Below are 27,828 nucleotides of genomic sequence, written 5' to 3'. Positions count from 1 at the left end.
GTAATTTTACTTTATTTAGAAATATTTTTTGATTTGAAGATCATATCATTTTACAATTATAATTTTCCCCTATTTGCTAAAAGTGTATTCAAAGTAACATTCCCCCACCAAGTAGGGTGAAAGGCTTACAAAGCTACTGTTTTTATTATTGTCAACTGCTTATAAAAGTGGTTCAAGCAGTGATCTTGAACCATATTTCGTCAATACATCACTTCCACCTTTTAACACAAAATAACTTCTAGATTTGAGAGAACTGTCAATTAACACAATTACAAGGAAAAACAAACTTTAAGATAAACAAGAATATAATCATATGCAATACATATATCTTAAACAAGTAAATGATTAAACAGTATTTTTTAGATCATTAACAGTGATTATCTGATCATAAATCTAACAATCCTTTATTTCAGCACACATGTGAGTGATAAAGTTTGAATAAGGCTGTAAAAGTTAAAGGACAATTGTGTTATAAGGAACCTCTGAAATCAGGCATGTCATTAAACATTTCTTCCTCTTGGAGAGGCAGGTGACTGTCTGCACGTAATTAAATATTCAGGATAAGCTTGCCGACTGTTGAAAATGACACGTGTGGACGTTCCACCGGAAACATTATCGTACCGTGTCAGACGGTCTTCACTCTGACCAGGGGGTACAATCAATTCTGCTGAGCCAATTGTGGTTTTCCCAGTCACAACCTGCGCTTCGAAGATGTAAATCAGTGCATCACTCTCAAAATCATTACTCTGGTCTCTCATCAATGTATCAAGCTTTTCATTGAAATATACGCCAGCTCCCAAATTTTGTTCTGAAAAGAAAACAGGAATATTAAAGAAGCTTCATGTTTACAAAGCACTCTATCTGATACTGTATGCCATCCACCTGCATTAGGCCCCTGTGTAAGCCACGCTTGTGTTAGTTTTGTATTCTTTCAGCCACATGAATATTCTGCTTTTCTATATGTTCACTTTTGGTTTCATCAGTTTCGGATACAGGCGTATCAAGATACTCATACCCAAAGTTATGTCACCAGTTTGGAGAGGACTTATTATGTTAAGAATTCTGCTATTTGTGCACAAGTGAACACTCTTAACAGAGAGGGTAGGTATAGAAGCACCTGGTACATTTTAACGAGAGTCATGGCATGCTACTACAACTACTATTACTACTACTACTAATAATAATAATAATAATAATAATAACAATAATACAAAAAACATACTTTTTGGCTGGGAATATACCCTCCAAAATCCTGCCCTGCATACTGGAATGCAGAACTGTGCTGGGACCCGGTGGTACAGAGTCTGTGCTTTTCCTCCCAGAGCATTCTTTTTCAATTCAAAATGAATCCTCAGAAGCGGGTTGTTTATGCTTTTAATCTGAAGAAATTAAACAAATAATAAAAATTTACCTGTTAGCACTGAAATCTCACTTAACCGCTATAGACTAATTGAACTGTACAGCACTTTGGTGTGTCTGCTCAGTACACAGACTGGAAAAGTTTGTTCATATTGCTCGTCTGTGCTATCAGTAGATATAAGCCTACTGTGTAAAGATTTTACATGGCAGTATATATTACCAACTTATTTCATGGCTTCATGTACCTTTACAACTTCAAGACCAGTTTTTTTATATAATTGGACTTTCTCTTTATGCTGATTTTTGGAAGGGTCTTCAACTATCCTTTGACAAAACGATCCATTTGAGATAGTGTATATCTTGGCGTAATCTGTATCCAACAGGCCTAGACAGAAATGAAAAACATAAAATGAATGTAATCTTTCCAGGAATATGACAGAACAAGTGTCAGCATCATGAAGTTCAGAACATACTTTACTGTAGGAATAGAGTTACATATAAATGCAGAGAACAGAAGTATACAAGGTTTTTACAAATACCAATATGTAACGCACAGCATCTGTACTTCCATTTCCTTTCAAAATTGTAAGCTTTTCCATGGTCTGTCATAGCTGTCGCACTTTGCTGTCCGAAATTAAAAGAGACTTTCACGTTCTGTCCATTAATGACAATGACTGGTGATGTCTTCCTTGACAAGTATGCTCTCTCTACACTGCCAGTGATCTCTGTTTCTGCCAGTGCAGGCATGTCAGCACGTCGCCACTGGACCAGGGATTGCAACATCTCATTCTCTTCTGCCATGGCATACTCTTCCTGCACCTCACAGCACAGCTTCTCAACTGCCAGCACTGTTTTTATGACTTTCTGGGGAGTGCCTGTAATCTTTAAACTCGCTTCTCCATCCTTTACTGTTTCTTTTAAGGACACTTTGTAATTATGCTGAATTCTACACAGATCATCATGCTCCTTCTGGCCAAAGTAATATATGTGATTGTTCTGAATGGTGAGACGTTCCTGAGAATGAAGCAGGGTGTGTCTAATCCATTTTTCTGCTTCCATTAGTGCTTCCTTATCTTCTCCACAAATTTCAACACACAGTCCTTGCTTATTAGTACCCAGTGAACTGGACATGTCATCCTTCCAGTTATTGTGACGCAGGGATTAAATGTTTAGCTGGGAAAGGAATTTTGGAAAATTAGGGGATGTTCAACCATCTTCCCCACCCTCTGCAGCACCATCTGTGTTATTCCTCCTTTGGAATGATTTAAAAAACAAAAGCACGGCACTACTATGACTGACAATGTTTTTCAAGTATATGATTTTTTTTTTTTAAATGCTGATTTTGTGATCATCATAGCCTTGGCATTCTGGAGAGGCAGCTGTGTCAAAAATGGCTAAAACAATAGATGACAGTTAACACAAATAGGTTGTGAATAAGGACCATGTAGAATTGTACTGATGTTTAATTAACATACCAGAATGAAATAATTACTTTTGAAATACCTCCGCCTACAAGGAAGTGCTACCCAGAAGCTGAACTTTACTTGGTTACAGGCAAGTGCCTTAAAGCCCTAGTAATTGAAAGGATGAAATCTGTATGCTTACCATTGGTCGAGCTGTCAAAAGCTTGGCTACCAGCACTCTTTAATTTTCTTTAACTGCTTTTAATTCCCTCTCAAAGGCCTACAAAATGGTAAAATTACATATAGGCCAGGCATTCATATGGATAAATATTCACCAACACCATCAACAGGAAATCTCTCCCTATTGTTTTAGAAACAGCAACACCATCAACAGGAAATCTCTCCCTGTTGTTTTAGAAACAGCTATACTCCTTGAGTTACTGATGGCTGCTGCACTTCCACAAGCCCAATGTGTTCATCTGCTGTGTTACACTAAATCAGTTCTCTGTGCCGCCTAGAAATGTCACCAGGTAACCAATTACCCTCACCACTCTCTGGGTGATTTAGTATCTCCGTCCCTCTGATATTTGTTTTTTTGGATATTAAAGATTTTCTTTGTAACACCTCATTTTTTTATGCAGATTTAATGGATAGCACTATTTGCATTGACTTAACTATAAGCCAAATGCACCCATTACCTTGACAGTGTCCCGATCAGGTGGATACAGAACAAAGAAGACATCAAGTTTACTGCCCTTATACATGTGTTCAGCAAACCATAAAATTTGTTCCATCATGATTTTTGCCACCTTGTCTTTAGGGAAACCCAGATTCCCAGTGCCAATGGCAGGGAATGCAATGGATTTCACACAGTCTCTTTCAGCCATACATAAACACTGCATCACAATATGAGAAAGTATCTGTAAAAAAAAAGAAAAAAAAATGAAAAATAAGATGCTCCACTACACCACATGTATGTGGTACACACAAACAGCAGAAACAAACACCCATACAACAAAACAAACACAACCGTATGCGTAACACAAGCAAGCTGACATAACAAGAAGCAAAACCTAACAACTATCAATTTAACATCTATTCACAACAATATGGTTTCTTCAAAATATTCCAAAACTTAAAAACAGATAGGTTAAATAGGTTCTGATTTCTGAACCGGTAACAAACACGCCCTGCTGTCAGGGGTAATGCTGACCCCTGCTTGTGAAATGAGGTGAAGGTGCTCATTAGGGAACAGAAAGGCTGCCAGTTTGAACTTATGCCTGTCTTTTACATTGGCAATAAACACATTACTTTGGACCAAGAATGAGACAAACAAAGATATCGCCAAATAACTCAATGTAAAACACTGTACATCCATTATACAAAGTGCTGTTTCATTTTCTAAATTAATAAAATCATGACACAGTACAAACCTCTGATGATTGGCGATCTGACCAGTGTGGGCATACAGTGTGATATAGAAAATCACAGCCCATTTGGAATCCTTTAGTATTTATCACAGCACCATGCTATGCATGTGATTTTGCTACTTTATATATTTCAGGCTGAAGCTGACTCCCAGCTTTACTCAGAATTGCAAGAGAAACATATCCTTGGGTTAAATTAAGATCTGTTGATGCTGTATTCACAATCACATTGGCCTGCAAAAACAAAAACATTCGTATTCAAAAACAATTCAAACTCAGGCATAATGTAAGAGGAAAGTCATCTCTGGTAGAATAAATTGGAAACAGGTTGTCAAATATTACACACGTATGCGAGTAAGATCTGTATAATTAAAACTGCTGTGAACCAACTGCAAAGAAGACAGTGGAATAAAATTGACACGAAAGCCCTACTAATTCATCTGTCAGAGGAATTTTCATAACAAGCTTGTATCTAAAACTGTTTCTGAGAAAAGTTTTAAAAAGTGGCGGCAGCCTTGCATGAATATATTAAATTCTGCTCTAATAATGTTAAGTTTATTGTTTAACAGCTGTTGGATGTTTCGTGTTAACAAGATGTAAGACATATGTGTTTTAATTATTATATATATATATATAGGATATTATCATTAGTTTTTTTGGGGGGGAGGTGGTTTTGGGTGGTTTTCTGGAGCAATAGCACATGCATGGAATTGAGACCTTACCTTCTCATCTGCAATACTCCCGTGATTGATGTGCAGAGTGACATTTCGAATTCGGATTGAATCTGCTGATTGGGTAGGCGTGTCATTTGTTACAGCGCCGCTGTAGAATGCTGTTTTGTCATCTGCAGGGCCAAGCAACGTTCTGCAGGCCTTTTCCATTTCAGCGACTGTTTTATCATCGTGATTCACCAAGCGGATATCTTTTACACTACTCTTCTTTGAAGAGTTATGCCTGTTATATTGTTTTAATGTAGTTACAATGACTTCTGCACAGAGAGGTAGGGGGAAGCAGAATAAACCTGAGCTTAAAGCAGGAATTGCAACTGAATGAATACATTCTCTCTCTGCTTCCTTTATCACACTACATATAGCTTTTCTGAGTAGAGTTGATGCATCATCCAGTTCTCTTTTACCGATCAGTGGTTTGCACTGAGGGCCAACAGCATGAATAATCAAATTACAGGGAAGGTGTCCTGCTCTAGTAACCACTGCTTCACCAGTAGAGACACTCCCTCGCCTTCTTATGAGTTCATCACTCATCACTTGTATAGTTGGCCCACCTGCCATTGACAAGGCAGCAGCAAGGCCACCACAATGCTGTAATCCAGCATTAGCTGCATTGACCACAGCGTCAGCCTTGTGTGTGGTCAAATCATCTTTCCAGACGGAGATCTTCACCCCCTTGTCCAGTGTCTTCGAGTACCTTATTTCAGGTTTGAAAGATCCTTCTCCACGGTGAGATCCAATAGCTTTGGCATTCTTAAGAACAGCACTGCATCCAAATTTGCTCCTCACAATATAGCTTAAGCCCACAGATTCAGTTAGAGTTTGAGCGATTCCACTATCAACTGGAACTTGTATGCTGGTTTCATTCATATTCATCATGCTCTCCTTAAAACTATTCTTTGAAAAAGCTACAAGTGAAAAAAAAAGAGTGAAAAAAAAAGACTGCAACCCAGTCGTCGATTTTGAAAGTAAATACTATTAAACAATGTAAAAACTAAAGAAACTAAAACAAGAAAACCTAGTCTAGGGCAGGAGCTTATCGAACATGCTCACCCACTTTACGAAGAATGCAGGATAAAAACGAATGTCGATAGAGCCAAACACATTATTTTTTTACAAACACGGCGTTATTAAAAGCGCGTACTGTATTTACTTACTTGAGATTAATTAACTTTCTTTTCAGGATCCCGAATCAGTTTCTATATGATTAAGCCTTCATTTGCATGAAACAAAAACAACCCACGTACAAGGAATCAAAAGTGAAAGAGTGACTGTTAACTGCTCTTGTTACTGCTTTGTACGGAGGAGCTGTAGGTCTAGCAAAATACAAAAGGTGTTTCAAACACTATTGTCAACGTCTAGTTTACAAAACTACCATCTTAATATAATTACTCAGCGCTTTAGTTACTGTATTTATTAAATAAAAACGGCTAACAGTTCAAGTTTTAAAATCTACAGTCAAATAATTTCTAATGGTTTAAAAGTCTGAACATTTCCTCTCCGCTTTAGGTTTAAAATAGTTTTAGCTTTGATAAATACGTTATTATTATTATTATTATTATTGTACTGTTTTATAGTTTAGTTTTACAGACTCTGTTTTCCAGAGGAGGACATTTCCTGCACATAGTCACATTTGGGACAAAGTGAGTGAGGCTCAGGTGGGGTCTTAATACCAACTGCACATGATGTGAATTGATAGTGTGGTGCAGCAAAAATTCAGATAGCAGAATCCCTTGAGAAAGATATGTACAACATATCAACACACCATGTAAAATATATCACTTATATCACTTTAAAAGGACACGATGTGCAGACCTGACTTTATAGCTATACTGTGTGAAATTCCACATAGGTCTACACTATGCATATTCTGATAACAATACTGTTCATGGTTAAAAATGATTTCAATTCGTTACAGTCTGCTGTATATGCAGTACAACACATACCTGTTAAAACTTTGAAAAATATGTAAAATAGAAATAATGGAAAAGGTGCATATCCCCGTCCCAACACCATGCACATTATTATTTAAATGGAAAATTTAATTTAACCAATATATATATATATATAATATATATAATATATATATATATATATATATATATATATATATATATATATATACAATACGTTTTTGCAAAATTTGTAGACAAACGTTTATAAGCAACTGTAACTTGCTAGTAGCTGGTTGCACACAATAGGTGTGGTGATTAGCTGACTGGCTACAATGTGCGTTATGTATAAGGTTGTACTTGCAGGGGAATTTCCTAGAAATGGAAAGTGAAACAAAGTGAACTTGTTATGTCTCAGCGGGCAATGAAATAGTGCAGTTTTTACCACTGGTAACGATGGCGGAAACGTATCCATACCCAATCTTTATAGAAGGTGATTGGAGCGCTGATATTTCTAATACTGTTAAAAACAAACTTCAGATTTACTTCCAGAGTAAGAAGAAATCGAATGGAGGCGACTGTCGAGTGGAGTATGAAGACGCTAGCAGAAAACACGCCGTTGTTTGGTTTAAAAGCGAAGAGAGTATGTACAAGTCTTGGTTATGTTTAGTTTTGCTTTCTGAAATGTCTTCTGAACGGCTGGTTTTGCTTTTGTAGACTATATAATAATAATAATAATAATAATAATAATAAAATAATAATAATAATAATAATGTTTTTGGAGCAAACATGCATCTATAAATCGCCAATGAGTGCCAAGCATACATTAGATTGCTGTCAAAGCGCTATTGAGAAATTGAGAATGTAGGATTCTGAATATAAAACAGATTAAAGGAATTGTTTGTGACACTTCGTTTTTACTACCCTTGCTAACAGCAGTGCTGGGTAATCTCTGTATTTTTTTAGCCTAGTTGCCCCTATCACTCAGCATGTTGTTATCGTGCATTTCGTTGGGGTGGTGAATAGCTTTTTATAAATCGCAGAAATAACAATTAAGATGTAAAATGCAATTTATAATGAAATCATAGTGGAAAGCTGACAAGTTGCATGAAAACATTCAATTATATAAATATTTTCAGTGGTATTTTAAGTATCATTCATATATACTAGCAGTTCATTTTTAGTTATTGCATGTTTCTTAAAATATATAAACCAATATTAGACAAGCTAGGACCGTGCTGTGTAGTAGACACATCATCATCATCATCATCATCATCATCATCATCATCATCATCATCATCATCATCATCACCATTATTAGTATTATTAGTAGTCGTATTAGTATTAGTATTATTGCTAATACCATTACTTCAGTATGCTTGCAGGCTTGCAAGTAATTCAGTGCATCAGGATATTATGCTTTTTGTAATACAGAAGAAGCCTTACAGTTAATTATTAGAATAACCCTAATCTTGAAACTACAGTCCCTGTTTAATTAAGGTCTGTTTTGGGATGATGGTTCATAAACATTCTCATTTTTTAGTTCTTTCTTTCATTAACAGAACATTCCTTAAAGGTAGGGCAGTGTAGCTCCAGACCTCCTATCACAAGTGTTAGCATTTGTATATTTTATAATAACTATATTAGTACATATTTCAATGGTGAAACAAACATATTACATTCAGATGCGGGCACTCCGGTTCTCAAGGCTCAGTAACAGCACAGGGTTAATAGTAGGCATTAATCAGATAATTACTACTTGAGGAGCTGAGTGGGTTTATTTGATTCGATTGCAAAATTTATTTAAAACAGTGTATCAGGATAGTAATGTCAAAACCAACCCCCTGCTAAGAGTCTGTTTATTTCACTAGAATGCAAACAGTGCCCTCGTGTGGTGATATGCCCACATGTACCATATGCTTATAGCAACGAGGCCTGCTGTTTTAGTACTTACTGTACAGCAGGGTTTTTCAACCTTTTTTTGAAACTGTACGTCTTCAGTTGGAAAGTTTCAGCAAAACTACCCTTTACAATTTTCACTCACTGAATGGTACCGTTGCATTAAAAAGCAGAATAATCTGGTTAACACATATTTTTCCCCCCCTGTTTATTTAATATATTATTTGGGGACTGACAAACTGCAGAGACAGAAACCCAAACAGTAGGCTTCATTCTTGAAACTTAATTACACGTATTTGGATGCACAGAATTAAAAGACAGTATTTAGGAATCTTTAGTCATTTAAATTGGAATCCCACATGTGTATAGGTGGAAAATGTGGACGTGATCGATTCTGTGGTTTTTTTGTGTTATGGTTTCATTAGCGGTTCACGTTGAGCTGCTAAACAAAAATGAAATCAGTATGCAAGTGGTTTAAAGAATATATAATACCGTTAAAAAAAAAATTCAAGATCATTATTTTCTGTTAGGCCAGGACCAAATCAAAACTTTGACCCACCCGCTAATCGCAAATTAATTTGATGGTGGGTGTTTTTGAGTAGAAGAAAAAAAAAAAAACCAAATCCTCTGTTAAATACAGTTTTGTAAATTGTGATTAGCAGGTTGTCAAAGGTTTGATTTGGTCCGGGCCTTAGTTTAATTTTTATTTGTGTGTTTCTGAGTCGTCCCTTAGAACTAAGTACCCCCGGTTGAAAACCCCTGCTGTACAGTATTAACAAAGATATTTAACTTGTGTTTTGTTCATTACTGAGAAAGAGCTCTGAATTGATCGAATCAATTTGGCTTCAAAGAAATATAAGCAAATTATATTTTATTTATTTTATATTTATCTCACGTTTAAATTTGATTATTACTATCTTTTTGTTTGAAGCTTGTTTTGAAGTGAAAAGTTCTACTTCCTCTACTCTGACTGTTCCTTCATTGTATAATTCGTCCAGACTGTTTCCTGTCTGTATTGCATGTGGGTGAATTCATGTAGGGCTTTATTTAAATCAACATAAACAAACTGCCTTGTCTTATTGAGGGAAGTTTTCCCCATTTTTTTTTTTTTTTTTTTAAACAATGGCATAAATATGTGTGAAATAATAACTATCCTAATTTTGAAGGCTTTCTAAATGTTTATTGACGGGTAATAGCAATTTAATGATGAGGAGGGCTGATACATTTCCTCAGGGTTTGCAATTGGACAGTCGCTGTCAGACAAGAAAACAACATATAAAAATACCTTCTTGCCAAATTGGTAGGATTTTTGTTCAGCATGTTGAACGTTTTGAAGATAGATGTTGGAACGTTGTCACAAGGGAGCATGTGACGCCTGCAGATATGGATAATATTGTGGTCAAACAATGCACAATAAGAGCTTAAATACCCCTCACATTTATTATGTAACAGGCACTACTATGACTACTGATTTACTTGGATTTTCTTGATTTCTTTATTGTGGATGACTTTGGACTGTTCTGATAACCCTGTTGGCTGTTTTGACCTTGGTTTAGAAAACTACTGGATTATTGTTTATGACCTCTGGACTGGCATTACAGCTCTGATTATTGGACTTGCCCATGAAAATAAACACACAGGTACTATCCTGTTTAAAATAACTTGCAGTTTTATGTCAACTGTGTTGTCCCCGCTCAAACTTGTGACCACAGTATACCAAGAAGGAACAACTTCGTCACATATGGTGGAGAATGCGGGCAACCATTTGTCAACACTGACACAGTTAAAAAAAAAAAAGGATGCAGTTGTACAGGCACTGGAACAAGCTGTTACAGCCCAGCAGGAGGCCACCAGGGTCGAGCAGACAGTGCAACAAGAGGCAATGCACATGCACCAGGAGGCACTACAGTTCCAGCACTCCACAAACCAGTTGCTTAGGGAGGAGCAAGACAAAGTGACCAAAGAATTAAAAGCAAGCATCCAGGAGCTGGCCTCCAAGACTGGAGCTACCCACCAGTCTGCAGAACAATCTGTATGCACAAATCATTATACCAGTCTGCAGAACAATCTATACGCACAAATCATTATACCAGTCTGCAGCACAACCGATACACACAAATCATTATATCAGTCTGCAGCACAACCGACACACACAAATCATTATACCAGTCTGCAGCACATCGATACACACAAATCATTATACCAGTCTGCAGCACAACCCATACACACAAATCATTATACCAGTCTGCAGCCGATACACACAAATCATTATACCAGTCTGCAGATACACACAAATCATTATACCAGTCTGCAGCACACCGATACACACAAATCATTATACCAGTCTGCAGCACAACCCATACACACAAATCATTATACCAGTCTGCAGCACACCGATACACACAAATCATTATACCAGTCTGCACCACACCGATACGCACAAATCATTATACCAGTCTGCAGCACAACCCATACACACAAATCATTATACCCGTCTGCAGCACACCGATACACACAAATCATTATACCAGTCTGCCAAAATTATGGACGCAATTGTCCTCGACCATTACCAACAATGCCTTTCCAGAGATGTTCGTCGCTGGGTCATTCAGAATGAAGCCACCTCTGCCTTTCAGTCTTTTCACTCTTGTTGAGCAATACTATATGGCAGAGTCATGTGAGCAGTTGCTGGAAGACAGACACCCGTTCCTCAGGCCCTGGCGAACCAGCGGTCAGGGTAAGACTGTTCCTAGGAACTTAGGGGAAGAAGAACAGCGTAGCGTTGTGAAGAAAGTACGGGACTTGGACGTGGAAGACAAAACACTAGCAAAAGTAGACAGTAAAGGGCCAGTGTATAACGGCAAACCATAAAGACAAAACCCATGTTTTTGTATTTCTTTACATTTCTAATAAGACGTAGAAATAATTATGAAGTTTTAAAACAACAGATTCTTTCACATTATTAATAAATTGTAACATCATATTCGTATGACTCGGAAAACCAATCATGAAGTCGGTATTTGTTTGACCGCGTTGCCATAGTAACCAAGTATGACTTCATAGTGTGAAATACTGTAAGGAAAATAAAATGCCTATTTTTTCATGGTAAATTGCAAGAAGCTGAAAGCAACTTTTATTTTTCGCCAATGCCCGCCTACAGTAAACATTCCAAACACACACTCATTTTTCAGTACACAAAATATTTTTAAGACGGAAAACTGTCTATAGACGGAAACACTCCCAACCATTATATCTCTCATGTAAACCATTTAAAATGTTTCAAGTAGACAGAAAATAAATGTACTTACATATATTCGCAGTGAATGCACTTTAAAAAAATCAGACAGCCTCACCAAACCAGCGAGAACAGGGTTGCATTTGAAGCAATGACTAAATACAATGAAAGTCAGCCAGGTACTTACCATTGCCTAGTTAGTATCCTCTCGTCTCTGCTCCACCTTACACAGGATAAAGTGTCGGGGCTTGCAGTTATATAGTGATGGCACTCCAGAAAATCGCACATATCTCTTGAAAGGACAGCAATTTTAAGCTATTTGTCAGCATTTGGCCAGCTGTCTTAATCCTGTTCACTCGAGCCTTTCTACTAAACTAAACTCTTAAAAGTGTGTGCATATTTATTTTGCCATGTTGACTGCAGCACTGCTATTAACTTAATTTAAAATTGCACATTTCAACCAGGAGATTGGGTGTTGGTGTTTGTCCCCACTGTTCAATGTAAACTGCTAGCCACATGGAAGGGGCCATGTGAGATGATTGAGAGTGTGGGAGGAGTGAACTATAGGGTCCAAAAGCCAGGCCATAGGCACCCCGAACAGATATATCACATCAACTTATTGAAAGCTTGGAGAGATAGAAATGTTTTGATGACAATCAAAACATATCCCACCCCACCAATAGGGACCCCTGTAATCAACACAGCACCCACACTTTCCTCATAGCAGATGTACAATGTGAGGGATTTGGTGAAAAAAAATAAGAGTGTTTTCAGAGATACCAGGTAGGACAGAGATGGTAGCTCATGACATGATGACGGTACCAGGAAAAAAGTAAATCTGAGACCATATCAGGTCCCAGAAGCTCGTAGGGCAACTATAGGGATTGGAAGAATAAAAATACCTGGGGTACATTGTAGGGAGAGGGATGGTCAGACCACAGACATCAAAGGTGGAAGTCATAAAGAATTGGCCCAAACCGGTCAACAAAAAACAGTTGAGGGCATTCCTGGGCATAACAGGGCACTACTGAAGGTTTATACCAAACTTTACCACCATAGCAACCCCACTAACAGAAATGACTAGGGCCAGGCCAGGAACCCTATATGGTTAAGTGGAATGAAAAGGCAGACCGGGCATTCGATAACCTCAAGGACACTCTTTGTAGCAATCCAGTCTTGGCTGTCCCTGATTTTGGTAAAGAGTTTTTATTATAGACAGATGCCTCAGAGGTGGGGCAGGGGGCAGTTTTGCCTCAAGAGATAAATGGGGTTGAAGACCCTGTTTTATTCTTGAGCTGGAAGCTGGAGCCATGGGAAAATAATTATGCAGTCATGGAGAAAGACTGTCTAGCAGTCAAATGGGCTCTGGAAAGCTTACGACATTACTTCCTGGGCCAACGATTTACCTTGATCAGTGACCATGCCCCACATACCTGGATGCACAATCTAAGGACAAAAATGCCATTGTGATGAGGTGTTTTTTTTAGTTTACAGCCTTTTAATTTCACCCTCAAACATGGGATGTGGAAAGACGTGGGAAATGTTGATGTATTATCCCATGTCCATTCTGTTTTTTCTGCTGTCGCTCGACCCCGGGGGGGGACGGGGGGGACGGGGACTGGATATGTGGTAGACCGCAGGGCATGGTCCTCAATGGGAGGTATGTGAGGGCAGAGGTTTTGCTAAGCTCTTGCCCTTTCACGTAATGGAGGTCTCACTGAGAACTACACTTCACAAAATGGTCGCCCAATAAAAACTAGATAGCCCAGAATCCCATGCAGGTAATTAGGTGTGTGAAGGAGTTTGTTGCTGTGAGAGAGTGAGAGTTTTTTTTTTACTTGGATTTTCTTGATTGCTTTATTGTGGATGACTTTGGACTGTTCTGATAACCCTGTTGGCTGTTTTGACCTTGTTTTGGAAAACTACCGGATTATTGTTTATGAGCTCTGGACTGGCATTACAGCTCTGATTATTGGACTTGCACTTGAAAATGTACCATCCTGTTTAAAATAACTTGCAGTTTTGTGTCAACTGTGTTGTCCCTGCTCAAACTTGTGACCACAGCATACCAAGAAGGAACTGCTTTGTCACAATACAATAATATATCATCTGTATTAGAAAAAAAATCTAATAATAACCATTTTCCCATTTTAGCAAGGAAAAGAGTTCTTGAGAAACAAAATCATAAACTGAATGTTGGAAAAGAAAACGTGAGTCTGACTGTGAGACTGCAGGAGGAAGCGGAAGAGAACCCAACACTTGAGCCAGTAAGCAGACAGCTTGGTCTAAAAAAATAGTTTTTAAATATCAAGATTTTCCTTTCTTTACATATTTATTAAATAAGACATAATACCAGCTAAAATGTGGCCCAATTAATATGAGGTACTGTTTAATTTCTGTTTTTACAAATCTTGTTTTTTCTTCTAAAAATATTTTTATAGCATTTGCATTTCAGTTAGTGTTGAAAAGTGCATTTGGTTATATTTAGAACATTTGATTTATTCATATATTTTGTTTCAGGAAAAAGAAAGTCCTTGCAAACCAGAAGAAGGTAACTTACTGCTCATTTAAATCAACATTTTTGTTTAAGACTCTCAAGCCTTTAAATGTTTTCCCAGACAACTGATCATTTTTACATTTATTTCCTTTGATAAGAAAATATATTTACTTGAAATTTGTTATTTAAAAGCACATTATGCACATTATGTGATTATGTTAATGTTGACCTGGATTCTGTTTGTGTGTGGTTAAATATATATGACAATCTGTTACAAAATTCAGTTTCAAAACCCTGTTCATGGTTTATATCTATTTGTCAGCTGGTTAATTAGCAGAAGCATCAGAGTTCAATAAATATATCCTCTTTTTCAGTTGAAGATGTTGTTGAAGGATTGAGTAGACAGAGCCAGACAGCTTCACATTGTAACACGACGTTTGAAGAAGTCTGTGAAGAGATACCAGAGTTTACTGCAGTTTTGCTGGAAAATTTTCCAGAGAACATAACGCAAGAAATTCTGGGAATGATGGTGGAGAATATCTCCAATTTATCCGAAGAAAATGGGGATTTCAGTTTGGAGATCATTCATCACATAAACAAAGCTGTTGTGTCCTTCAAAACCAGCAGTGGTAAGAATAAGCAGGGGTTCAGGGGTAGTGGGAAAGCTATATAAATGGTTTATAAAAATGGTTTTAGTTGGTGTGTGCATTGGCCTTTCACTTCCAGAGGCCAGGGAGCAAGTTCTCCTCACTGCGCAAAAGCAACTCCACTGAGTCTTGCTGGGCCTTGTCTCTGGGGTTCATGGTAGCTTGGCAACAGCAGCTGCTTGGGTTATTTGTTTGAAAAAGGGTGATTGGCTAGAGAGTGGGAACAGAGGTTCCCTGTCGATCCTCGATCCTCCTGAGATGGTACAGTACGTGGGAAGCAGTACTGAGGTGACATTCGAATTGGAGAGAAAACAGAGGTACATTAAAAATAATAAGGAGATCACTGGGTTAGCATCGCTGAGACCGAAACCAACACTGAATGCAACGCAACTCTACAGCAGGTGTGATACAGCTTTGTTTCATAATAAGAGACAGGACAGTTTAGCAGAGTCTTATCTGCAAGGATATCTGCAGCAGTTTATGGGGCCGTCACTCAAAATGTGGACTGATCATGCCCAACAGTCTGTCTGTCTATCGTGAACCCGATAACAGCCTTGAATTATCTCCAATGTTCTCCAAGCCTTTGTCAGAGGCCCTCTGTTTTTCTGTGCACTGTTTTATCTCTGCCAGCATGCATAGCATCAATATTGAAATAGGTGGGCGTGGCAGAGACTGTCATCTGTAATTCTGCTTAATATATTTTTTAATATTCTTTATAGATGCACCACCATTTCTTACAAACTGTGTCAAAGACAAGAGGTTTAAAAAAAATGAAATAGTTGCGAAACCCCTTGAAGTAACGCGGAGTGTTAAAGTGGAAAACCTCGCCCCTCATACCAGTGAAGAGCTGCTTAGTCTATACTTCGAACGATCAGGAGTAGTGGACAGCATCACAATGATGCCAGAAGACATGTCAGCAGTAATCTCATTTAAGGATCATAAGGGTAGGTCACAAAATGTACCGACTGTTTTACGCCAGAGCTTTGTGTTAACCTTGCACTGTATGCTATATATATCATCGCAGGGGAAATATACTGGTTACATTCACTTTATATGTGGGATAATAGATTGAAACCCATTTTAAAAAAGAATGATAAAAAACAAAGGGTTCTGGAGACATCATAATCAGCAAGACCAGTGGTAACAATTTAATTGTCGCCAAAGTAACTCTTAATAATGCTTGACATAAAACATCTGTTATATGTTACAGTGATAATACATACCAGAGGGAATTCACAAAGCCTTTTACTCCAAAGTGTCCTTAGCACCATTTAAAAGACAAAAACACTTGTTAATGTCACAATTCAAAAAATGTACAACCTAAGAATTGGGTTGCCTATGTAAAGTTTTATAAAGTCAATGGGATTTTTTCTCCATTTAAAAAGTAGTGCTACTGAAACTTGGCTTGAGAATGAGAAATAACAACAGAATGTTTTTCTGTCATTGTTCAGTATTCCACAGAAAAATGCATTCTATATAAAGACATTCTCGTATAGTTAAATTAAAATGTTAATTTTAAAAGAGATAGTTAACACAATTAACCAGGGGTCACTATAGACAGTATTTTATAATGCTTGTGTAATATGCTTACATTTCATTTGTGTTCTGTTTTCATTTTCAGTTCTAGAGACTATCAGAGAAAAACCACACACAATCAGTAAAACAGCTGTAAAGTTGTATCCCTATTATGATTCTTTGGGCACAGCTTTGTACGGGAAAGAGAGACCACAGTGGAAGCTGCCAGACCCGTTTACTGAGAATATTGATCTCAGTGTTTGGAAGTTTCTTAACACGAAGAAGACACACGTTACAGATATAAATGAAACAATGGCTGAACATTTCTGTGAACTGAACTGGCAGCAGTCTGGCAGGCCATTAGTAAATATCAGCCCCTCTCCTGCCTTATTGAAGCAAAAGTCATTGACTGCTAAGCATATCAGTGCCTGGAAGGATGATGCTTCAAGTGTGTTTTCAAAAGCTATTTCCAAGTACAAGTCCTTTGAATGCCATGTAAATTCTTCAGTCTGGAAAATAAGTGAAATGGAAATTTGCAGTGCAGTGACAGATACTGTAATCCTTGCCCCTGACATGGTCCAGGGGAAAGTCATGATAGCAGGAGTGGCAGAGGATGCTGACAGACTACGGTGGGTTCTGACTGAGATTGTGGACAAAGCCACTAAACGAATTGAAAGGGAACAGAATAGCGTGACAGAGAAGGTTCCTATGGTACCTGCCATGTATAACATACTGAAGCACGATGGACTTCACGAGAATATCATGAAGGATCATCCAGAGCTCATGCTAGCTTACAAACCAGATGCAGAGAGTCTGATCCTTTCTGGTTTGCCGGCCGAGGTGTTCAGTGTCAAGAGCAAAGTACTGGAAGCAGTAATGCACATGAAGAGGAAGCAAGTTGAGCTCAACCCTCATATTGTCAGCTTTCTTAGTGAGGTGGATAACGAGGACCTATCATACTGCATCTTTACTGCAAATGGCATCAACGCAATGTGCGAGACTCAGGAAAGTGTTGTTTCTATTATAGTATACACAGATAGGGCTTTTATTGACGCCGAAAAGCAAATTCAGAAAGTTCTACATTTTCAGTGCATTGATGTAGAAGACAGCAAAGTGATTAAGAAACAAGAGTGGGTGCATTTAAACATTTGTTTAGATAAGGAATACAACAGCCCAAAGAAAAGAGTGGTAATAAAAATCTTAAAAGAACAAATTGTCATCGCCGGATTTTGTGATTCTGTGATGCAAGTGTGCCAGCAACTGTCTGATTTTGTCGACAAGAACACACACGTGGAGGAATTTGTGATTGTGAAGTCCAAGGCAGTCATCAAGTTCATCCAAGATAAGAAAACTGATCTATGGTGGGAGGTAACCAACAACAATGATGTCAAAATCGACTTTGCTGTTCAGACTAACCAACCAAAGATCAACATAGAAGGTCCAAGGTCTTCTGTTTTGGAAGTGAAGAGGGTGTTTGAAAATATAGTTCGATCCCTTCATTCTGATGTGTTGCAGATCAAGAAGCCTGGGGCAAAGAAGTTTTTTAAAGACAAGGAGGAAATGTATGTTAATGCAGCCATGCATCAATCTAATTGTGTGGTGATGCTTGATGATGGCGATTTCTTGGAAACAGTTGAGGAAATTGACTCATCTCACTTCGTGGTGCAGCTGTCTGATGGGTTGGTTGTTTCTGTTTATCAAGGTGATATGTGCAGATGTAATGTAGATGCTGTAGTCAATGCAACTAATGAAGAACTGCAGCATATCGGAGGTCCTGCAGGAGCGCTGCTTGAAGCAGCAGGACCAGAGCTACAAATAGAGTGTGATCACTATATAAAAAAAAAAGGAAAATTGAAACCTGGTCAGGCAGTTTTAACAGAGGCTGGCAGTCTTCCTTGTAAGTTCGTGATTCACGCTTTAGGGCCCAGGTGGAATGCAGCAGAAGCTAAGAAATCGGTGTATCATTTAGAGAAGGCTGTGAAGGAAAGCTTGAACATGGCAGAAATGTACAACTGTACGTCTATAGCTATTCCAGCTATCAGCTCAGGAATCTTTGGGTTTCCCTTGGAGCTGTGTGCTGAAACAATTGTAAAATGTGTTCATGAACACTGTGAAGATATCTATAGAGATAGCACTTTGAAGAAGATACACCTGGTTGACCATGATGACAAAACAGTTCAGGCCATGACTGTTGCTGCCCAAAAAGTATTTGCTGACTATGTACCACAAGTGAGAGCAAAGACTGTTAAACCTGCTCCTCAAGAAAGGAGACCCTTGAAGAAGGTGGAAAGCAGAGATGGATTCCAGGAGATCCAAACAAAAGAAGGTCTGACCATCATCCTAAGAGAAGGAAACATCCAAGATACATCAGTAAGTAGATGACCTGTTTCACTTTCATGTTCCTTGTCAGCTGTACCTTCGTTTACAATCACATTATCTTCTAAAAAAAGCTATCAATAAAATATGACTTGTTAGTTAGGAAGTTTAAATATGTTCTGGGAAAAGTTTGGCCAGCATTGTCACACTGATTTTCTTTTCGTTTTTATTTGCAGACGGATGTCATTGTTAATACCATTGCTGCTGACCTAAGCCTTAACAATGGTGTTGTTTCAAATGCCATTTTTAATGCAGCTGGTCCAAAACTCCAGACCCTGTTGCATGAGGCGGCCCAGAAATCCACCCCTGCTGAAGGGATGGTTCTGAAAACGAAAGGGTGTCAATTGAAGAGTGATTTTGTCTTTCATGTGATTGGTCCCAGGTGGGATTCAAAGACAGGCGAAAAGGTGCAGTTTTATCTTTTTACTTTAAATTTCAACTTTTCTTTTTATTTAATTTTTAATTTCATAAAGAGCAATAACCCCCAAAATAATAATAAGAATTAAGAATTAGCATAACAACTTTCATACAATCCTTTATCGTTTTTATGTTAACAGAGATCTGGAGCTTGGGCTGTAATAAAGTTATCCCAAGTGCACATTTGTTTACTAAATCAAGTGCATGAGCTTTTCCACAGTGTGTGAAGTGAATCTTTTATTATTTACAATCTTATCATCAGCTGTTTCTCATGATTTAGGTATTCTTAGGTATCAAAGTAAGAACATTTAGTTTAACCATTTTTATCCACAGATTTTGAAAGGAATCATTAAAGAGTGTCTCGAAGAAGCTGAAAATCTGCAGCAGAATTCACTTGCCTTCCCTGCCATTGGAGCAGGCAATTTGGGGTTTCCAAAACCCTTGGTAGCCTCAGTCATGATGGAACAAGTGTTGAAGTTTAGCAGTAAATGGAACCGAAAGCACCTTCAGGAGGTTGTGTTTATGGTGCACCCCAGTGATACTCAGACAGTTCAGGTAGCTGTACACATTTAATGTTACCTTTAGCAGTGCCAAAAGCACATAAAAATATATATACATAAATCAACTATATCACTGTTGTTCACACAATTGAATCTGTCTCAATGCAGTATGCATGTATCTTAAAGGGGTTTTTGAGCATACCTGGTTACAATCACAAATAAAATATGTGAAATCCCCCATCTCATAATACAATTTAATTGAGCTTTTTTTGTTCCACCAGGCATTTAGGGATGAATTCAAAAACAAGTTCCAGGGCCAAACTAAAAAAGTCAAACAATCAGGCAGGTCTTCTTCTGCATCTGCTCAACACGGGGCAGGTAAGTTTTTTTTTTAAATACAGGAACACGTGGGCATGGGCAGTTACATAAAAATGTAATACAAATAACTGTTCAAATAAAAGGTGGCTGTGGCTCTTCCCAACTTCCTTTTTAAAGGCACGTCCCGCTCTGGAACCTCTCGCTAAACTACATTCCTACTTTCTATTTCTGTATTTCCTTTCTTCTTTCTTTTACCTTATTCAGTTTAATTCCTCTCTTTCATGCATTTGTCCCAGCTCAAATTGGCAATACATTTGTCAATCTGAGCCTGTCCACACTCCTGCCAAATTAACAAAATTAATCATTTTCATCTAACTTTATTCACAAAAACCTAAACTAAAACCAAACAAACTGTGGTGGGATGCATTCCCTGTCATAGATAGTGATAGACAGTATTTCATTCCCAGGGTCAAAAGAAAGAAACCAATATCTAAAGTCATTGTCACAATTACAGTTTTTATTTAAAAAGAAAAAAAAAAAGATATGTACAAAATATTAAGTGAAGATAAACAGTAAAGTACTTCAAAACAATTAAGAATGATCTCAACTTAGACTGTAAACATTTTGCTCTCAAACTGGTTTTGTCATTTATGGCACTAGTGGAATATATTGCTGGGTGAAAATACAGTACCAGTATATTAACAACAATACTTTCTTTGTTTCCTATTAGGTTTCGTTAATCAAGTCTCAAATCCCAGTCTAGGTGTACATGAAATGTTAATGGGAACCCTTCAGTTGCAAGTGGTAACAGGTGACATCACAAAGGAAACAACTGATGTTATTGTAAACTCATCCAGCACTGACTTTACCCTTAAAACAGGTCATATTTTATTCAGATTCAAATCCTTTTTTGTTTATCCAAGATACAACAATTTTGTGAATGGGACCTTTAATAATTTTACAGTAATAGTTTTATTAGCCAAACAATTCTATTTTACAAACAAAATTGGTCCCTTTTAGTTTGGATAATAAAGGTTTGGATAATAAACCAGATGTGTATTAAATTAAAATTATTAAATTGCAACATGTTTGTAATTCTAATCTACTTAACACTGAGTAATTCTTAATGTGATCTGAACAGTGTGTCTAAAATGTACTTTCTCACTCTTTTAAAATCCCTTTCAGGTGTATCCAAGGCAATTTTAGAGGCGGCTGGTCAAGCGGTTGAAATGGAGTGCGCACAGTTAGGTAGGAATTTCAATCTTGTGTTGATGACGAAAATCTTTATGTTGAATTTGTAAATGTTGTGTAGAGTACTCAGCAGGCCTTGCGAGCTTCCCCCACCCTTACTGTATATATCTCATCACTCAACATCCAACTATAGGAACAAATTGCATTGCTTTGCGTTTTTTTGTGTTCATCCCTCATTCTCATGCACATTGCTTTTGCTCTTACAGGTGCACAGCCTAATAATGGGATAATAATTACAAAAAATGGAAATTTACAGTGCAAGAAGATCATTCACATTCCTGGACAAAACGACCCCATTAAAATAAAGGATTCTGTAGGAAAAGTTCTGCAGCTGTGTGAACAAAACAAATTCACATCGGTAGCGTTTCCTGCTCTTGGAACAGGTATGCTGTTATGGACAATATAAGAGTTAATGTCAGGCGGTTTTCAGGGTTTTTTTTGTATTATTTTGGACTGGATCACTTTAGACAGCTTGAACTTTAAGTAGCTGTTTAAAACGAGTTTCAAGATTCTGAAGTGAAGCTTTAGAGAGTATTCTACTGGTGAAATCATTTCCAATCTGTCCAGAATGTAACTGGCTGAGATGATCCCTGACATTTTTAATAATAAACAATTATATATTTTAAAATACAAGTAATACCAAGCTTTTAGATGTAGGCAACTTATATCTTGAAGGTGAAAATATAAAGTTCAAAACAATTCGATTCTGCACTGGAGCTAACAGGGCTGAACCTCAGTGGGATAAGCAAGTTCCTACGTATATATCAAATATTGCTGCCTTATCCATGGATCAAAGCTAATATGTAAGGTATGAATCAGACAGCTAATAAGAGTTTATACTTGATTAAAGGTGACGTCCACCCGGTTATTCAGGTGTGGTTCATTATTTGTGCTTCTCTTTACTTTTCTCTTCTCAGGGCAAGGGGGTGTAAATCCTTCAGTTGTCGCTGATGCAATGCTGGATTCTGTGGTTGACTTTGCAAGCCAGAAAACAGCACAGTCTCTGAAAAAAGTTAGAATCATAATCTTCCAGCCTCAGATGCTTACTGAGTTTTTTAAAAGCATGCAAGCAAGAGCAGGCACAGCCCTGCCGGATCAGGAATCTGTCTGGTCCAGGTTTAAATGTAAGTTGGGATTTTAACCTCTATTTTGCCTACTCAATTTGCCCATCCAGTTTGTAGGTTCTTAGTACTTTACATGTTGGTGTGCAGCTCTCCAGAATACTATATGTAGCCTGCACATGTTTTGTTTAAAAGCATTCATAATTTGTAAAAGAAACAGTCTTTGTATGTGAACTCTATAGAGTGCTCAAATGTCTTTACTATTCATTCCAAGATTTTCTTTTTCTTTTTAACACAACACAGCATTCGGGAAATGGTTAGTTGGACATTCTGATGTGGAGGAAAAAGGCACTGAAGAGTTTGTGTTTATGGAAGAAAATATTGACCCAACAGTTTTTCAGATATGTGGAGAAACAGAAGAAGATGTGAAAAAAGCTCGGTCCTGGATAACAGACTTGATTGTTAAAGAACAGGATGAGAGGACAATCAGGAATGAGTATATCTGTTATTTCGGTGAAGAGGAATGTGAGAAAATAAAAATACTGCAGAAGAAGCTCCAGATCAGTGTGAAGCTTGACTGTACTAAAGCTGAGGCTTCCATCCAAGTGGCAGGGCTCACAAGAGATGTGCTGACTGCAGTAACGGAAATCCAGGATATGCTCAAGAAGATTCGAGATGAAGAAACCCTGAAACGGGAGGCGGAGCTGGCCAGCAATTTGGTAGAATGGCAGTATGAGCAGGGAACCAAATATGAGCCATTCGACATCTTCACTAACCTGAGACTAGAACAGGCTGTGGAAAGTGAGGAAAGGGAACTCACAGTAAAGATTCAAAATAAAAACTTTAAAGTGTTCTTGCCAGAGGGCCCTGCAGTAGATGACCGAGACACTCATATACAAATAAAAAGAGTCAACAAGACAGAAGGTATGTTTCAAAGTGTATTTAAAATATTTATGCTCTATGGTATTACTGACTGCAGGTAATTAGGTAAGCATCTTGGAAGATATTTTCGAAAACCTCACTAAAGTATCGTACCTAATGACTTTCCATTAGCTTCCAGATTTGCTCAGAAAACATACACTAGCTTTTAATGTATGTATATTAGGCTAGGTTTTTGTCACTTTTAACTATTGGTATTTTGTTGACATTATTATCTCACTTGCAGTTCAAGACTTGGAAAAACACCCAAGCCACTGGGATGATATGAAGGGATCAAAAGGATATATTTCTGTACAATTACAACCAACAACAAAGGAATACCAAGAAGTGGAAGCTTTATTTAAAAAAACCTGTGGAAACCTTACCATTATAACGGTACAGATACATCCGTAACTGTAAACAGATACAATGGGTTTATCTTTCGCTCTCTCTGGAGCTTTTGGCTTTGTAAATGTTTATTTCTGGCTACCGTTGGATTTTGGTGCACCATTTTGTACATACTGCTCCTAGCGTTGTTTGGTATTTAAAGTATTCCTGAACATGCTGTTTGCTGTGTCTTTTTCATCATAATCACGATCGTTTTAATATTTGTATTCACAAATCCTCGGTTACACATCGGTGTTGACCACTTATTACCATAAAGTCTGAGGTATATGCATAACCCTGTCTGTCTAATTATCACTGAATATACTGGCTCATCAACATTTTAATCAGAAACATTCACGCAAGTTCAGTGTTTTGATTAGGGCCGTGATCCGGTTCATGAATACAGTATGCATGACAACATTAATGTTCTTGCCCAACTGCTTTATTTAACCGGTTTCCTGTTGTTTGAGCCATATTATAGTATTTAGTAGTCTCGCACACAAAAAATACTTTTGATGGTATTTTATGTAATAAAAAACTGCTTCTATACAGACTGTTCGCCATTGCAGTTACCGGGAAGACATGCCCTCATGAACTGTCATGCATTCATAAACCTGCTGACGCGCAAAGCTGTGAGCGGCAGCAGTGCCAGTCACTTACATTGTTGCTGATACGAGAGTTTCTGATTAACGTTCAGCAGATTGAGTGATTTATAGACAGGGTTATTCAAACAACCAGTATCATACAAGAAAAGGTTGCCAACAGGCAGCAGCGGTAAGTACTGTTTTGTTATAAACTCTGTTCATTAACACTTACGGCTCTATTATTGAGGGATTTCATGTAAAATACCCCACAGAATGCACATAGAAGGTAAGGTTGGGATAATCATGGAATGATCTAAAGGCATTTTGGAATCCTTTGTTGACATTAAAGTTCTGATGTGCAGTATAGGTCCGACTTGGTAAACCATCAGGTTATGGGAAAACGGAATCAATAATAAAGACAGAAAGGAGTTTTTAATCAGGACATGTTCTTATTAAATTAACATAATGTAATCTGCAATTGCTTTTTTTTTTTTTTTTTTTTTAGATTCAAAGAATTCAAAATCCCTTTCTTTGGAAGAACTACCAAATAAAAAAGCAAGCTTTTGATGACAAAAATGGCAAGGGCAATAACGAAAAGCAGTTATTCCACGGCACGGCTTGTGACACAATAAAAACAATTAACTCCAATGGATTCAACCGGAGCTTTTGTGGAAAGAATGGTACACTATGATTGTCTTTGCATTTATCTTACCTATTCTTCAGAGATTTGAGTAGAAGTGTTTATACCATAAGGTCTCATTATAGCAACAATGCTTCCTGTGTTTCTCTCGTATACCCTTATATTGCCTACAGTTCATAGAAGTACATGGAGACATAATACAAGAATTTCCCTTTCCCCATATGTTGGGATACTTTTGCTTACTTGATGTTAATACTGTAAAATGTCAAAGTCATTTTTTGTCAGCTTTTGGTGTGTCTTGGATAAAAGGGGGGGGGGGGGGGGGGGTACTTATGCATGAATGTACAGTTCAAGGCATGGGATAGTACATTCTTTAAAGACAACAAGTTTCAGTACAATTATGACATATCTATGTTATTTTGAAATGAGTGCTGCTAGAATTTAACTGGATTATTGTCTGTTCATTTCTTAAGTACAGTACTTAAGCATGAATAACGAAAAACAAAGCATTTATAACAAAACATATATAAAATACAGCCTAACAAGGGATGTGGCTTATTAGACCAATTTTATGGTAAATGTATTATAACAGTATTGTACTTCTATTATTTACCTAAAATATGCATTTTATTACAGCTGTAGCCTATGGGAATGGAACCTATTTTGCAGTTAATGCCAGTTATTCTGCAAGTGGTACTTACTCTGTACCCGATCCACAAGGACAGAAGTACATGTATCTCACCAGAGTCCTCACAGGGGTGTTTACCAATGGAAGACCTGGAATGATCGTTCCTCCTGCCAAGAATCCTGCAGATCCCACTGATTTGTACGACAGTTTAACAGACAATGCTGCAAATCCTACCATGTTTGTCATCTTCAATGATGTACAAGCTTACCCAGAGTACTTAATCACTTTCCGTTAATACATATTCTGTAGGAAAAGGCCATTCTCCTTTGTAAATCAGCCATTTAAAATATATGTGAGTGCCACCAACATTTCAGTGTAAAGATCAATACAAGTGAAGAGTTAGATCATTTTTTCCATTTAACAATTTTGCTTTTTTTTAAAGTTAGGGAAGAATAAACAGGTTGTGTTGCATTACTGTCCTAAAATGACTGTAATATGTTATTGCCACTGACCTGTTATAACTTTCGCTGTATAAGTAATTGATAAAAAAAATATAATAAATCTATGATTTTGGTTCTGTGACTGACTGACATAATGTGGAAGTGTCACGGGTGTCTTAGGTGGTGACCTTAGGATCAGTAAGCAGCAATAAAACACATGATATGGGGTGAAACGGAGGTGCTATGGCTGCGCTCAGTGTGTTTAATAAACAAACAAAGATTTAAACAAAAACAGTACATGGCACTTTCGGCCAAAATTAATAAACAAACAAAATGGACTAACACTAAACAAACAGTGGACGAACAGACAAACAAACACGGTGAGTCAAAACAAGCAAGTATCGTGCTGGTCCTTCCAGCACAAAATAGCAGTTGTTATAATTCTTTTTCTTTACTTAGTTCTCTCTCCCATTCTCTACTCACCGAACACCCAACCCCAAATGAGTTCTTCGTGCCTCTATACATACAGTTATGCCGGGATTCAATTACTAATTAATTATTCACTTGAATCCCAGCATGTGAACTAATTTATGCATTCCCCGTGCTCACATACTATTACATACTTTTTCTGCATGTGAAGTGATTGTGCAAACCCTGTGCCTAAATACAACTATATGTTTCAAATCACTCATGCTACACAGACCCATTTACATCCCATGCACCCATATATACACCACTACTAACACATCACTCGCAACATATAACACAAAATACACACAGGGTGGGGCACACTTCCACAGGAAGGTTCTGCTCAAATCACCCTGTCATCTTGTACCGTCAGGTCGGACACGGCCTCTGGAGACCTCCATGACGAACACCCTCCACCTATTTCTGTCCATAACTGCATCTCGGAGATCAGAGAGATAGTCCTGTTTTTGATCTCGTCCAACCATCTCATCCGCAGTCTGCCTCTCTTCTCCTGCCTTCACTGCTTCCTAGCGTGATTGTTTTCTCCAACCCCTCATTTCTCATCACGTGGCCAAAGTAAGATCATTTCTGCTTCAGAATCATGACCTCCAGTGGTAGTCTTGCACCAATTTGTTCCATTATTAAAGCGTTCATTTTTCTGTCAGTCCATGCCACTCTTAGCATTCTTCTCCAACACCACATCTCAAACACATTGATCTTCTTCTGATTGTCCTCATCGTCCATGACTCACACCGGTACAAAGCCACAAGGAATACCCTTGCTTTCACAAGCCTCTTTTTAGTCTCTATTGTTATATCTTTGTCTTTCCAAATCTTAACCAGAGCAATCATCGCTGCACTTCATCGCCGGCTAGTATTGGAAGACAAGTGCAATTTGACCAATAAGTTGCCACCAGTTCCATCAAAGCATTACACACAAAAGACAATATTCCTTCATCCAAGAGAGAAACCACCAAGAAAAGGTGTTAAAACCAAGCCTCGCCCAGGACAACTGGAAGACTGGAAAATGCTGACAGATGTTGGTCAATGGTTTATTTTTCCACCTGAGATTGCCACCACTAACATTCGACCAGACATTGTCTTGTGGTCTGGATCAGCATGCCTTGTTCATGTGATAGAGTTGGGAGGATGCTGTAGATGAGGCGTAAGAGAGGAAGAAACTTCGGTATGCTCAACTAGCTGCTGAAGCAGAACAGCGAGGATGGAGTGTCCGGATTT

At 37.8% G+C, this 27,828-nt stretch overlaps 2 protein-coding genes across 2 annotated transcripts; one reads left to right on the top strand and one right to left on the bottom strand.

The window, feature by feature from the left end:
* Positions 1-4: 4 nt before the first annotated feature.
* LOC121321962 (protein mono-ADP-ribosyltransferase PARP9-like) lies at positions 5-5,857 on the bottom strand. The gene is given in 8 exon segments (XM_041261348.1): positions 5-808; positions 1,223-1,379; positions 1,605-1,744; positions 1,899-2,520; positions 3,019-3,042; positions 3,461-3,682; positions 4,196-4,423; positions 4,912-5,857. Coding segments are annotated over 8 exon segments (2,586 nt in total). The 5' UTR covers positions 5,797-5,857; the 3' UTR covers positions 5-500.
* Positions 5,858-7,205: 1,348 nt separating this feature from the next.
* LOC121322347 (protein mono-ADP-ribosyltransferase PARP14-like) lies at positions 7,206-26,255 on the top strand. The gene is made up of 17 exons (XM_041262187.1): positions 7,206-7,452; positions 14,098-14,210; positions 14,464-14,494; positions 14,815-15,069; positions 15,807-16,031; positions 16,709-18,972; positions 19,155-19,385; positions 19,729-19,950; positions 20,177-20,273; positions 20,944-21,093; positions 21,399-21,461; positions 21,671-21,847; positions 22,382-22,588; positions 22,829-23,449; positions 23,691-23,839; positions 24,920-25,094; positions 25,691-26,255. The coding sequence occupies exons 1-17, from the start codon at positions 7,266-7,268 to the stop codon at positions 25,975-25,977; spliced, it is 5,454 nt and encodes a 1,817-aa protein (XP_041118121.1). The 5' UTR covers positions 7,206-7,265; the 3' UTR covers positions 25,978-26,255.
* The last annotated feature ends 1,573 nt before the right edge of the window (positions 26,256-27,828 follow it).

This window comes from Polyodon spathula, chromosome 10 (genome assembly GCF_017654505.1).
Source record: "Polyodon spathula isolate WHYD16114869_AA chromosome 10, ASM1765450v1, whole genome shotgun sequence".
Lineage (NCBI taxonomy): Eukaryota > Metazoa > Chordata > Actinopteri > Acipenseriformes > Polyodontidae > Polyodon > Polyodon spathula.
Note: the sequence above shows the minus strand (reverse complement) of the source record. Positions and strands in the feature narration are given on the sequence as shown.

What these genes read in the sequence shown, in the direction of transcription:
- LOC121322347 (XM_041262187.1), top strand. Translation starts at nt 7,266, where the DNA reads ATGGCGGAAACGTATCCATACCCAATCTTTATAGAAGGTGATTGGAGC. An exon ending in GAAACATCCAAGATACATCA is followed by an intron (nt 18,973 to 19,154) that starts GTAAGTAGATGA and finishes TTTTATTTGCAG; the next exon opens with ACGGATGTCATTGTTAATAC. An exon ending in ATCTGCTCAACACGGGGCAG is followed by an intron (nt 20,274 to 20,943) that starts GTAAGTTTTTTT and finishes GTTTCCTATTAG; the next exon opens with GTTTCGTTAATCAAGTCTCA.